Consider the following 14163-nt stretch of genomic DNA (forward strand, 5'->3'; position numbering starts at 1 on the left):
ACGAAGATACAAGGCAAGTGGCTTACACGGTTAAGGAATACGTTGTTGTTGCTTTGGTCTTGGATTTGCACCTCATGGTAAATAAAATGGTGAAAGAAAAAGGGGACATGGTTGAGCTGCATATATTGCAACATTAAACAAACATGTTGCGGTTCCACTTCAGGTTGGGTCAGTGTGTGCATTTTGGTACAGGACGGAGGACATGGAGAGAAGCGAAGTATGACCATCAGGATTATGTTAACATCATATAGGATCAATTGGAGGATATTTCTGAGAAAGAATAGTGGAACAATTCAGGCTAGGGCCCATATTTACGAAGCAGTGCTAATCCAGTAAATACCTTTCGGCGCTGGAATAAACCCCACTGATAAAAGGATACCATAACCATATTTCCTAAAATGTTTTCTCCTTTTAGTTGTTGTTACCTTTAATAACACATTGGGGTCTACACAAGGCAGAGGTGATTTCTCTCTGGGGCACCACTTGATACACATTAAGTGCTTTTGTCTACTCTCTTGTTTTTCTGCCACATAGAAAAATATATGTGCTTGGGCGAGAGTAAAAACATGTTTTCTATATATTTAGTAACATAGTTTAAAAAAAGGACATCCCCCCCAAAAAATCACAATAAAAAACAGGAGCCTGACTCCCTACGCACTTTTTGCCTTGCGGAGGAGGATGGTGAAGGGCATGTTTGCCTCCTGGCAGATATATTTTCACGCTTCTGCCTGGGTTTATACAAACTTGGGTCTGAGCTGATTGTCTAGTAGAATGTTCTCCGCAGCACAATCCAGCACTGGAAGGAGTGGCGGACCAGTTTATTTCAGTTCAGATTTTGCCTCAATATTGCACCACTTTTGCCTTGATGCATATGTATGCTCCATTGTGTGCAGACTGGTATGCATACTGTATGAACTCCAAGCACTGCCATATTTCAAAGTAATACCTTGCTGGCAAACAGTATTTTTATGAGTACACAAGGAGAATATAAAAAATAAGAGCAGAATCACTCTAGAACAGGGGCTTTTGGAGTAACAACTGGACACCACCTGGACCAAAAGTTACAAAGAATAACAAAATTGGTTTATAGCTCTGAATGTGGTATTTTCGTCAGTGCAGAAGAAGACACCAGTCATGCTTTGCAAGTTATTGACTGCAAGACAGAGGTCATTCATTATATATTGCACTTTTAAAATGATGAACATGATGAAGTCCTACAGTACTTACAGCTTGTTCATTTCTCATTCCCACATACTTGATTCCGGCTGCTTGGGCAGCAATAGCCACTTCAATCACTGGAATGCCAACGATACCAAACATATACTTCACATTCTGAAAAGAGGAAGATACATATATTCTATCAAAACGACATTCTGAGATTGGTCTTCCACTTTAAATATTTACTTGGCATGCCTTTAGCAGGTGCTCAGACAAAAACATGCCTTCAATGGTTTGTTATCTTGGATCAACACAATGTGGAATTACTGTACTGTCACATACACCTAGGTTTTTCTATGTACAAAGAATTAAATAATAGTTGATATTATAAACACAAAAAGTGTCCCGCTACAGAAGATAACTATAAGTGAATCATAACATGTATGCCAGCACACAATTCCTGAATATACAATAAATTATAAAGGTATCCGTGTGATGACGGTGCTAACAGGGATATGAATACGCCGAGCCAATATAGGATCCGAGAATGCTTATTACAGGGCTTGTGTAGTATGTATTACATACATGGTGTTAAATCAGTTCTATATCAATAAAGTTCTTCCCAATTGCCTAGTTTAAGCAAGCAGCGCGGAAGATGCTTTCCAGGTAACATTTGTCACATTTCATTGAGACTCTTTATGTCCCTTTTAATGTACTTTTCCAACAATAATTTTTACAAAAATTAACTGTCTAGGAAACCAGGGAGGACTGTAATAACTTTTACATAGACTTGGTAGCCCCAACTGAGACAATCTGTGTCTTTGCCCCGTTGCAAACAATACAGGTCACGTTGGCCGGGTATATGCTTGGCCTAAATCAGTACTGCCTAAGCATGTTAGACAATTTTATTCAAAGATGAGAATGTAGGCTGTGATGCTGGGGGGTTTGGGGGGGGGGGAGGGGGGTTACAGTAAATAGATTCAGCCATTTTTTCTGCAAAATAAAAAATATTTTTTAATAAAATAATGGTGGAAATATTTTACAGCAGTTTTTCATTGTATATTTCATAAACAGAGAGACCAAATGTTCAATCCCATTTCATCTTTAAAAGTTCAAAGCATCAGGATCGCCTACTGAACCATAATTATCTCTGCACAGATATAATAGATTTCCTGCATGAATTAATAGCACTGGTGTGACATTTAAACAGTCATCACTTTGCCCCCGCACAATTGTCGCTTCTTAAAGCAGCAATTTTTCAATTTTATTTATTTTTAAACATAGAAACAGAATTTGACAACATGTAATAAGCACTTGGCCAACCCAGACTGCCCATCTGCTGTAAAATCTCCGACCCCATTTGATCCTTAACTTTCTTTTCTATTAAGCATAGTCTTCTGTTTATCCCCAGCATGTCTGAATTCCCCTCCTGTATTAGCCCATACTACCTCTATTGGGAGGACAATCCCCCAATCCACCACCCTTTCCGTGCCGGAGGATAACCAGGGGGTCCTCTGTTATTGAACCGAGCCGTTTTCAGCAACAAGGACCTGGTTCCCCAGATAAGTACCGATGTACAGTACTGCGCCTGTGATCCTTTCTGGGAAAACAAATATGGCCCCCCAAATATTGCAGAATCCGGGGACCAATCCAAAGCCGCAACGCAATTCTTTGCGGCTTCTTGTTGGTTGACACTTGCGGTCATGTTGGATTCTCCATGAGGAGCACCGCCACCAGCGATTCAGCACCAGAGAACCCCCCGGATCCAACTATTCAACAAATGAAATGTTAAATGTTGTCGGGATTGCTGCTTTAACTGTACAAAACGTATACTACATTTCTTGTGAAAGTTTTAGCTAAACACTTTTAGATAAGGAGGGTTCTTTTATTTTAAACAAATATACAGAACGATTATAATAAAAAAGTGTCTATTTACCCAGAGCCACTCTATAACCTTCTGCCTCTCCCTTATTTAGCAGGCAGTGATTGTCTCCCAGATTATTAGGACTGAAGAGCGTTGGTTAGAGAACATTAGGATGGCAAATTAGAGGCAGGATTATTAGGGTTAAGATTAGGATAAATGTAAAGCTGGCCAAGTTTTATTTAACCTGCTGCCAATAAATTTGTAAAGCTTCCAATAACTGAGCTCCAGATCAGAACCAACGCTAACACCACCCTAACGTCTGTCACAGGAATAAATGCTCCCTAAGTCTGCTGGTCAGAAAGCGTATCGCACACCAGATGCTAATGCCAATTATCGACTATGGGGACATAGTATACAGCTCGGCAACCCAAACCCATCTTAGCCAACTTGATGCCCTCTACAGTTCAATATGCCGTTATGTGCTCCAATGCAACTACAACCCACATCACTGCGAAATGCTCAAAGAACTAGATTGGTCATCACTTAAGTCTAGGTGCAAAGTTGATCTTTCCTGTCTTGACTTCAAATTCTTTCTGGGAATCATGTACCCGAGAATCATGCTTGGTTTTCGGATACATGTAGGCACACTGTCCCGGCAACATCTCCCCTTGAAAACACTTGCGCGATTCACTGCTAAGGTTCCCTGCTTCAGCACAGCCTAGAAAGGTAAATGGGGCAAAGGGATGTAAAGTGTCCCTGTATATATGAGGGGTCCCTAGGTTAAGGGGGATACCCAGTTACTGCCCAGGTAGCCCAGAACCTGTATAGGGTTCATGGGCACTCCAACCATAATTTTGAGGTTGTGAGGGGACCAGTCCAAGTCTATGAGATAGTGTGTGTGGGGAATATAGGCTAGTAGAAAACAAAGTGCAGCTTTCTATTCCCCATACCCAGAGACTTAGGACATGTAAAAGTACATTTTTATTAACATTGTGTTTCATATCAGATATACTGTTGTGCACAGTAATGAGCTGGGACTTTCAGCCCCATTGTTCCGACAGGCTACCAGGGCTACCAAGTTTGGTGCCAGTAAGTCTGTAGGACATCGGAGTTGAAAGCCACCAGAGGATGCCTGAGGTGTAAAGACAATTTGGGTAACAGGGAAGGGCTCAAGTACCCACGTCCTGGGATGAATAGAAGTCGTCCGGGCTACCACTTGCCCCACCAGACTTGGAGGAGCCTGACCCAGCGGGTGGCATCTGAATAGCAAGGAACTAGGTGGAAAACTTGCGCATGTCCCTTGGCAGATTCAGAATCCCCGCTTACCCGGCTTCACTCTGATTGGCTGGTAAGAAAGTTCCCACACTGTGATTGGCTGTAGTATTTTGTGAATGAACGCGAAAATACTATAAGAAACCTCTCAGCCAGTCAGTCAAGCGCACAAACAGCGGCGAGCTTTTAGAATGTGTTAAAAAGTGCTCTTGCGCGAATAGCAAGGCACCGTCTTAAAAAAAAAACAACTCGGAATAGTCCAGCTTTTTGCGACCAAGTTCTGAGAATTGAACATAGTGGTAGCGGCTGGGATTTCAAGCCGATTTTAGTTCCAGGACGTTTGGAGCCAAGTTCCAGTCAAGCAAAACCAAGTCCTCCGGAGAGAAGGGATCATTACAGCACTTTTCGGGCTAAGTCCCAGTCAAAGAAAAGCACTTGTTTAGAGTGCCATACAGCTAGAAAAGTCTAGTTTTTACCCCAGTTCCCAAGTAAGTGTGTCTCTTCTTATGTAGTTTGTGTATCATAGTGTGTATGCCTTTCCATGCAAATAAATCACAATTTATTTAACTTTACATGTTTTGCTCAAAGTATGATCCTGGTAAAAAGGTGTAAATGCCTGGTCTCCCGAGACAATCCCTACAAAGCTGAAATTAACACTGCAACTCCGGGGTTCCCCTATATCCTATCTATGTAAATAAAGGGCAGCATGTAAAAAAGGGAAATACAATTAAACAGTAAAGAACTGCTTATTCAAACAGAACTTCAAAATCCTTAGGGGACTAGTCACTAAACTTCTATAAGTGCTTTATTGGACTATAAATGCCTTTTTAGTGCGATATTGCATGTGTAGCATTCACAAAGCTTCGATAACATGGCAATATCGCAAAAAAACAAAAAAACTGCTTTTAACTGTGCTACTGTATAACACATTTTTTGGAAGCAACTGCCATTCACTAAACTCCAGCAACTACCACCTACACCCGCCCCCTGTACCAACAACACTACACCGGAATGGGTTCTATTAGCCAAAGATGGCTAATAGCGCTTTTCCCAATTTAAAAAAAAACATAACAGAGTAATACATAAATCAATACAACACCTCCAAACCCTTCAATCCCAACACACACTGTAACGGCCAAAATTCCTATTATCCAGATCTGGATAATAGCACATTTGCCCATTACAAATACATTACCCAGCAGCACACAGTAAATTAAAGTTCTACTTAACCCTGCCAAGATGAAGGTCGCCCTCATCCTCATCACCGTCCTCCTCATCCTCCGTGGGCAGCAACCTTACAAATATTACTCCGTGGCCAGCAAAAAAAACAAAAAACTACTGGCCACTAACCCCTTAATCACCGTAGCGGTTAGTGACCGCTATAGTAATTAAGGGGTTAACCCTCCTCCCCGCTACCCACATGGGAGGCCTAACCACCCTACCTGGGGCAACTACTCTAACCACCTCTACCCATTGATTGTCACAGCGGTAAACCATGTCAATAATATGGGCATGGATTGCCACAATGACAATGATTGGGCAACCTTAAAAAAAAAACAAAAAAAAAAAACACACACACATCACATTACAATGAAATAAAAACAAACATTTTTTTTTTTGGTTGCCCATTCATTGTCATTGTGTATATTAATATTTGTTGGCAGTAGAGAGGGTGGGTGATTGGGGGTACTTGGCCCAAGGTGGGTGCTTAGGCCTACCGGGGTGGGTAGGGGGAGGGGTTAACCCCTTCGTTACCATAGCGGTTTACGCCCACTATGGTAATGACAGGGTTAACTCCTGCTGCAATCTTCCCGGTGTGCTTAACCACCCACTCCCTCTACCACCAATAAACCAGGTACTGTAGCTTAACCCTTTCATTGCCTTAGCTTCTAGCCGCCATGGTAATGAAGCTGTTTCAATGTCAATTTTAGTAACAGAGTATGTAGCAGGGGGTCTCCTTTGCTGAACCGCATTAATTTCAGCCTTGGGACCCCCTGCTTCCCGAGTTACCGTGGCTGTATCTCCCTGCATTGTTTAAATCTCCCGCGTCACATGACCTGGACATTTAAATGCACAGGCGATACCCGCAACCTATACGGGGGCCTGTAACGTGGGAAGCAGGGGGTCCCCGAGGCTGAAATTAATACGGTTCAGCTCAGGAGACCCCCTGCTACAATACTGTGTTATTAATATTCACATTAAAACTGCACGATCGCCTGTAAGAGCTGTGCACGTACCTCTTCCAGGCTGCAGTTTAAGCAAACACGAGTCGTGCGATAAGTATTGGGGGGGTGGGGAAAGTAGTGCGATGTTGCATTTTTTTACCGGAAAAAAATGGTGATTTTCTTTTTTAGTGAATACCGTTCTGACACTTTTTAAGGAAATGCAAACTTGCTCGGCAATGCACTGAACTTATCAAAGTTTAGTGAATAGGCTCCTAAGTCTCCAAACCTTTCTGTTGCTCAAGTGACCCATCCGTCTGAGAAAAAATCCACTAAACTGGCTGGCTCCCACAAAATAGTGTAACAAGGGACACGCAAACAAAAATGAACACTGTAAACACAACTTATACAGTTGGTTACAAAATGTAAATATTTATTGTTCTAGAGACAGTCTACTATTTGCTTATCTTACAACCCATGATTCTTGTTGATACGCTCACACACATTTTTAACTCCTCCCTCTACTCTGGTACCTTTCCATCCTCCTTCAAGCATGCAACAGTTATACCATTACTCAAAAACAGCAAGCTTGACCCTACCTGTCTTTCTAACTATCAACCTGTTTCCCTCCTGCCTTTTGCCTCCAAACTCCTTGAACGTCTTGTATTCTCTCGCTTGCTCCATTTTCTCAACACCTATTCTCTCCTAGACCCTCTACAATCTGGCTTCCGCACTGCTCACTCCACTGAAACAGCCCTCACTAAAATAACTGATGACCTCCATGCTGCCAAAGACAGAGGTCATTACACTCTGCTCATATTACTTGACCTCTCTGCAGCATTTGACACCATGGACCACTCTCTTCTCCTTCACATTCTCAATACTCTTGGTACTCGGAACAAAGCCTTATCCTGGATCTCCTCTTACCTCTCCCATCGTACTTTCAGTGTCTTCTGTCAAAACCTCCTCCTCCTCTATTGATCTCTCTGTGGGGGTACACCAGGGCTCATTCCTAGGACCCCTTCTCTTTTCTCTGTACACACTTTCTCTAGGTGACCTAATAACATCTCTTGGGTTTAAATATCACCTCTAAGCTGACGACACAAATTTACTTTTCAACCCCCGACCTTACACCTGCTGTACAAACCAAAGTTTCTGAATGTCTCTCTGCGATATCATCCTGGATGGCCCTCCACCGCCTTAAACTCAACATGGCAAAAACAGAGCTCCTCATACTTCCTCCCAAATCTGGCCCTACTACCTCCTTCCACATTACTATTCAAAGTACGATCATTCACCCAGTAGCCCAGGCACGCTGCTTAGGGGTCACACAACTCCTCTCACATTCAAAACGCTTCTAAAACCCGTAGCTTTTTCAATATCACAAAGATACGACCGTTCCTCTGTTGCTTGACTGCTCAAACTCTGACTCAGGCCCTCATTCTCTCCCGTCTTGATTACTGTAACCTCCTGCTGTCCGGCCTTCCTGTCTCTCACCTGTCTCCCCTACAATCAATCCTAAACGCTACTGCCAGAATCGCTCTACTGTTTCCTAAATCTGTCTCCGTGTCTCCCCTCCTGAAATCCGTCTCCTGGCTTCTGATCAAATCCCGCATCTCAGACTCAATTCTCCTCCTCACTTTTAAAGCTTTACACTCTTCTGCCCCTCCTTACATCTCAGCCCTAATTTCTCGCTATGCACCATCCCGACTCTTGCGTTCTTCTCAAGGATGTCTTCTTTCTACCCCCTTTGTATTTAAAGCCCTCTCCCGCCTTAAACCTCTCATTGACTGCCCCGACCTCTGGAATGCCCTTCCCCTCAATACCTGACTAGCACCCTCTCTATCCCCCTTTAAGACCCACTTGCTTAAAGAAGCATATGAATAGCACCGTGGATAATACTGGACATGATACATATAGCTTAGCCCCCTGCAGACGCACTTACCAGAATTCCCTCCTACTGTCTCTGTACGTTCTACCTACCAATTAGACTGTAAGCTCCTCGGAGCAGGGACTCCTCTTCCTTAATGTTACTTTTATGCCTGAAGCACTTATTCCCATGACCTGTTATCTATATCATTTGTTATTTATATGATTTACTACTGTGAAGCGCTATGTACATTAATGGCGCTATATAAAGACATACAATTTTATACATTATAACTCCATAGCATCCACGAGGCAGATTTTGAGAGAACAAACCTGCATTTAGGTGCATGGGGCGTTCCAGCAAAAAAGGGGATATTACCAGACCATGATAATGTTGATTCCTGTAACTACAGCAGGTACTGTACCTATTTCTTATGTCTTGTGCCTATTATAACCATCTTTACCAGTATTGTAACTATGTGTCTTTTCTCTGAGTATAGAGCTCAGCTAATTACTGCAGCCTGAAGACAAATGACTGATTTGATACATAATCAGCGGGTTATAAAGGAAGGTATTGCTACTTCTATTTAATGAACACAGAAGTATATACAAATAAATCCACAAATCCCATGTGTTTTATTGGTAAAAATGATCTTGATGCATATAATAAATTGGAGCCTTCACAGGAGCTTGCTTGCTTGAAGGCTCATAAATCCCACATAGACAGAGGCATTCATAATCGCACCTCTTTACACGTGCCCGATGCTGGAGAGTCTGAGTTTGTGTTTAAAGGTACAACTGCATATAGCTAGTTTACTTACTTGTGCAACCAAGGACTCTGCAATAATCTGTGCCCCGGAGACCGGCTCCTCTGCATTGCTGCCTTGCTGGGATGCCATGTCTTGATTGAACCCTGAACTAACCCCAGGCTCCACTGTCACCGACTTCCTTGTCACGCCCCCTCACACCCCTTTGTGACATCATAAGAGTAGCGTTCCACTCAAACACAGCGACACAATGGTACAGGGTTCTGTCTGCCAATCAAGCTCTGGGATGCAGCACATCTCCGCCTCTATGTTCACATGGAAGCAGGCGTAGTAACAAGGTGCATGGGAGAGCAGTGTCAGAGGTGAGTGGGCATGTGCTGTCCAACGTTATTAGTCTTCTCGCTTGATACCTAGTGACTTTATGACGTAACAAGCAATTCCCTTACAGCAAGATGTCCTACGCACCCCACTTATTTTTCTGCAGGCAGCGTATAGGAATTATCCATATTAAATTGTAGGAATGTATGTATGTGAGTAGCATGACGTTGCAGCAGATCGGTTATTTCATCGTTTTTAGCAGTACTTGAAGTACCATTGAAATGTTCTTGAATACAGCGTCAGGCAATACGTTGGAGTTAATGGGCAGATTGCATTAAATATTCATTATAAAATGCTTTTTTTTGGTACTGTATGTTTATGCTAAAAGAGCATAATTGGACAGAGTTTTCTTTTTTTTTTTTTTAATAGATCCATTGTTTATTAACCATTTGGGGTCAGGGAGGCTGTTAGTGGATCATCTGGCAGCTAAAGGGTTAAAAGAGAAGTAAACTTTTTTTAATGTATGTCATTATTGATACTCTGTAACCCCTTCCAACGTCACATTTCGATCACTGCCTACTGTATAATCTGCTTTGTCCCTAGTCCTGATTTCTTCTTTTCCAGCTGGCAAAGTGGTCACCTGAAGTGCAATATCTTTCCATTGCTGCCATTTTTAATCAAAATTTCATTATGGTCAGGAAGTAGCACAAAATAATCGGTTGTCCCAAAGTACAGCCCTATACAATCTACAGGCATACCCCGCATTAACGTACGCAATGGGACCGGAGCATGTATGTAAAGTGAAAATGTACTTAAAGTGAAGCACTACCTTTTCCCACTTATCGATGCATGTACTGTACGGCAATCATCATATAAGCGCATAACTGATGTAAATAATGCATTTGTAACAGGCTCTATAGTCTCCCCGCTTGCGCACAGCTTCGGTACAGGTAGGGGGTCGGTATTGCTGTTCAGGGCGTGCTGACAGGCACATGCGTGAGCTGCCGTTTGCCTATTGGGCGATATGTCCTTACTCGCGAGTGTACTTAAAGTGAGTGTCCTTAAACCGGGGTATGCCTGTAGTTCAGGCAGCTCAGAAACCCTCAGTATTTTGTGTGTGCCAAGCCTTTTAATAATGGGTTGGGAGATAATGTCTGATCAGGGCTTTTGGTCAGGCTACTAAATATATATACATACACACTAATCAATGGACACTAACGTACAGGGACCCCTTGGTTCCAGATATATTTGTAGATTTTTTTTTTGCCGGTTTTTACACAAAAGAACAGATATGGCGGGAGCCCTATTGTTTCCCTAATTTGCCTGGTGTACCCCTGGTCCAACCAGGATTCGCCAATCCTGTACAGGGGCGGAGGGTGTTTGGGGATCACTGGTAAGCTCCTGGGGACACTCCAGGTAAGATTTAGAAAAAATGTACAGATTCTATTTAGCGGAGATTGCTACTTTATGCTAGAGTAATATAAATATATATGGTAAATTTGTTTATAAATACACAAAATGCTATGGTATAGTTTTTTTTTTTTTGTTTTTTTTTTTAATGTTTCAAAATTAGCGTAACCCTTTTCGCTGCCGAGTAACAATCACATGGCGGCAACCAGGTCAAGAGTATCATGAACAGCGGTGTAATATCCTCCACATACGCACCGGTTGTGTTCAGTCAGCACAATCTCCCCCTAGAAAAACGAACAAAATTGAAATTACATTGCAATGTCATAAGGGCACCAAAAATGATAAATACACTTGCGGCCATTAAACTCATAGATAGATGGTGCTAAATAAGCGGGGGCAAGCTCTTCCTTAGGCCGTGCGTATAGTGCCCGCGACAATGCGAATTTTTGTAGCTGGCAATATTTCATTTTTCAAGGGTTTTCGCCTCATGTGACAGCCCCTGAACCAATCAAATGCTAGTACGCCCATGACGCCGCAAAGCGAAATATAACTTTTGCTAGCTGCAACATCGTCACCCGTCGCCGGCACTATACGTGCGGCCTAAGCTTCATAATTTCCACAGCAGCAGCAAAAACGGTCTGCGCTGGCTTCGGCTATCCGACACTGAGCCGATGTGGGGGAGAGTGACCTCGTTACCTGCCTGTGAGTTCACCGAATATTAATTTACCTCTAGAATTGTTGTACCTAAAAACGTGGTACCTGCACTAACTACGCGACTGCATTTCGAGGAAACAAGTATAGCTGAACACAAAGTATTTGCTGTCTAGGGCTGTCTGGCATTTTATCCGTTCCTGATATATAAACCTTTTCAGGTTTCCAATCCAAAACGAGTATGAGGTATAACTAACAGTAAAAAAAAAGTGTGTGTGTGTGTTAGGTAGCACTCCACCACAAGACCAATATAGGAAGAAAAAAAACTATAAGGTGCACAGGAGCAGGGAGGAACCTCACACCCCACAAAAGGAAGCAATAATGTATATACAGAGGCCCCCAACACGCAAATAAGAAAAAACACAGATAAAAATGTTAGGAAAAATTCAATGGTATATTGTAAAAAAGGCAGCTACAAAGTCAATCCAAGTACAGGCTTGGAGAGAACAACTCATGGAAAAAAAAAAAAAAAAAAAGCCACCAATGGAGGGTAGAAAATGTACAATACACAAGAAAAAAAAAATGAGGTGATATAGGGGGGGGGGGGGGCGCGATGTTGGAGGCTACAATACCCCTTTCTCAAGCCTGTTCCCACAGACTGTGACAGTCTGATACTTCCCTAATGAGTACACCTCCAACCTAAACAACTCTCCACTAAAGCAAGGTAAGTAATCCTGAATGGACCTAATCTATACAGTCACCCTATCCTGTAAGGGTAATGACCTATGCACTGACTCAGAGGTATCTAATTATCTAATTATAAAGCTAGTGTAGGCTGACTGACAGAATAGCAAAAACCTATGCTCAAAAGTAACCAATCACCAGAGAGTGGCACTACATATCCACAAAGCATACACATGGGATAAGGCAAAAAGCGAATGATACGAATCCTCAGCTTATGGTAACTGCCCGTAGCTCTCATAAGGATGTCTGTAGGGACCAGTGCCACTATCTGGTGATTGGTTACTTTTGCGCATAGGTTTTTGCTATTCTGTCAGTCTGCCTACACTAGCTTAATAAATCATGAAGAAAAAAATAATCCCTGTGGGGATTTCTTCCTTAATTAATATCCTTGTTTAATGTAAGACAAACATTTAGACTTCTTCATTAACCTTATTTAAATGCTCTGGACCTGATCCACAAAGCTAGGTTGAGTGACGTATGAGGTTAACCTAACTTGTAAGCCTAAAAGCGTATCTTCAAAAGACAATAACGTTACTTTAAAATATGTTTTCTCCTGTAAAGAGCATAGCTTTAACTATACGTCCGTCATAATGCGTCTAAGACAATTAGCCACAGCCGTTTCACCGCCGGGACATTTGGTGACCAGGACAGGTCGCCGTCGAAAGGAAATGTATTCCTTACCGTAAAAACGTTAACCTCCAATCCTGCTAATTGTCCTAGACACAACACCTATCTCAGGGCTGACACGGCCGCTGCTAGTTGTCTTTCCAGAGATCATGACACGCAAATGATGCAAATAAAGGCGGGAATTTAACGTTGCGTTAGGTCAGACCTAAACTTAGTGTTACCCTGAAATAGAGTGTGGATGGGAGTAACAGAGAGGATGAGACACGCACTCAGTCACATAGGTAATAGAGGTGGGGTACTTAGCTGCCGGTGCGCTGGTTCTGGGGAGCTCCTGAAGTCCCAATATGATCCAGTGTAATGAAGAAACAGGCACACGGTCTTAATCAAGGAGGTATAATATGCCAACGTTGGTCTTAGTGGCATATTAAACCTCCTTGATGGGAGTAACACCACAGTTCAGCATGAGACACCCAACAGTGTTATTTCCCTTTCTTTCTCAACTTGAGTTGAACTCTGTTGCAGGGTCAATGCAACCACACGAGGGTTTCTGAATTGGCTTGTTTATTTAGCCTCAAAAATATGGCAAACAAAAATAACACAGCTTCTTTTCAGCAAACAGAAAGAAAATAGATCAGTCCTGAGCAGGGTTCTTCCCGTTTCCCAACAAGGGCTGTTCAAAGTCCAGAGTATCAATATAGCAAAACAGTACAGGAAAGACAGACCTTATGCGCAAGTAGTTTTCCTCCAGCATTTCAGTGTGTCTTACCTGGCGGTCTGACCCAGTATGTGTGAGTAGCCTGGGTTTTTAAAGCCCCTTAACGAGGCAGCTGGGACCTGACTAATTAAGCAAACCTTTTCCCAGCTGAAATTTAACCCGCTCACTGCTGCACTGCAGACCTAAACGTAGGTCTGCCAGGCATAGGGCTGGTGTCTTACATCAGCGGTGCGCAAACTGGGGGGCGCGGGGTTTACAGAGGCCTGGCGCGCTTCCCTGAGGCACTTAAATTAAGTTCCGGGGAAGCGGTGAAGGCCTTTGTAAACTGCACTTACCTTGCTCCTGAAGACGCATCGCCATGGCAACTTGACAGGTCATGTGACGTCATGACGCCGACGCTTGAGCCAATGTAAGAGGGGGGGCGCGGAGAGAGGGGGACAGCTGGCAGGGGGGTGCAGGGAAAAAAAGATTGCGCTCCCCCGTCTTATATTCACCCTGGTTCAAACACCTATTTCAGGGTCTGAATCATTACGTATTAGAAAAAAAATGCAACATTGTGCTATTATAATGTGACATTGAGCCTATGCTAATGATATCGAATGGCAG

General features: G+C 42.8%; 2 protein-coding genes across 2 annotated transcripts in view; one reads left to right on the top strand and one right to left on the bottom strand.

The window, feature by feature from the left end:
* Positions 1-9303, bottom strand: part of HACL1 (2-hydroxyacyl-CoA lyase 1) — a 37592-nt gene extending 28289 nt beyond the window's left edge. Inside the window, exons 1-2 of the mRNA XM_075586877.1 lie at positions 9147-9303; positions 1228-1332 (exon numbers count right to left, since the gene is read on the bottom strand). Coding sequence (XP_075442992.1) covers positions 1228-1332; positions 9147-9224 — 183 coding nt within the window. The 5' untranslated portion in view covers positions 9225-9303. The remainder of the gene's footprint in view (positions 1-1227; positions 1333-9146) is intronic.
* A 21-nt stretch (positions 9304-9324) lies between these two features.
* Positions 9325-14163, top strand: part of BTD (biotinidase) — a 46115-nt gene continuing 41276 nt past the window's right edge. Inside the window, exon 1 of the mRNA XM_075586878.1 lies at positions 9325-9454. The gene's annotated coding sequence lies outside the window, so the exon portion shown is untranslated. The remainder of the gene's footprint in view (positions 9455-14163) is intronic.

The sequence above is a fragment of the Ascaphus truei genome, chromosome 2 (genome assembly GCF_040206685.1).
Source record: "Ascaphus truei isolate aAscTru1 chromosome 2, aAscTru1.hap1, whole genome shotgun sequence".
NCBI classification, from domain to species: Eukaryota; Metazoa; Chordata; class Amphibia; order Anura; family Ascaphidae; genus Ascaphus; species Ascaphus truei.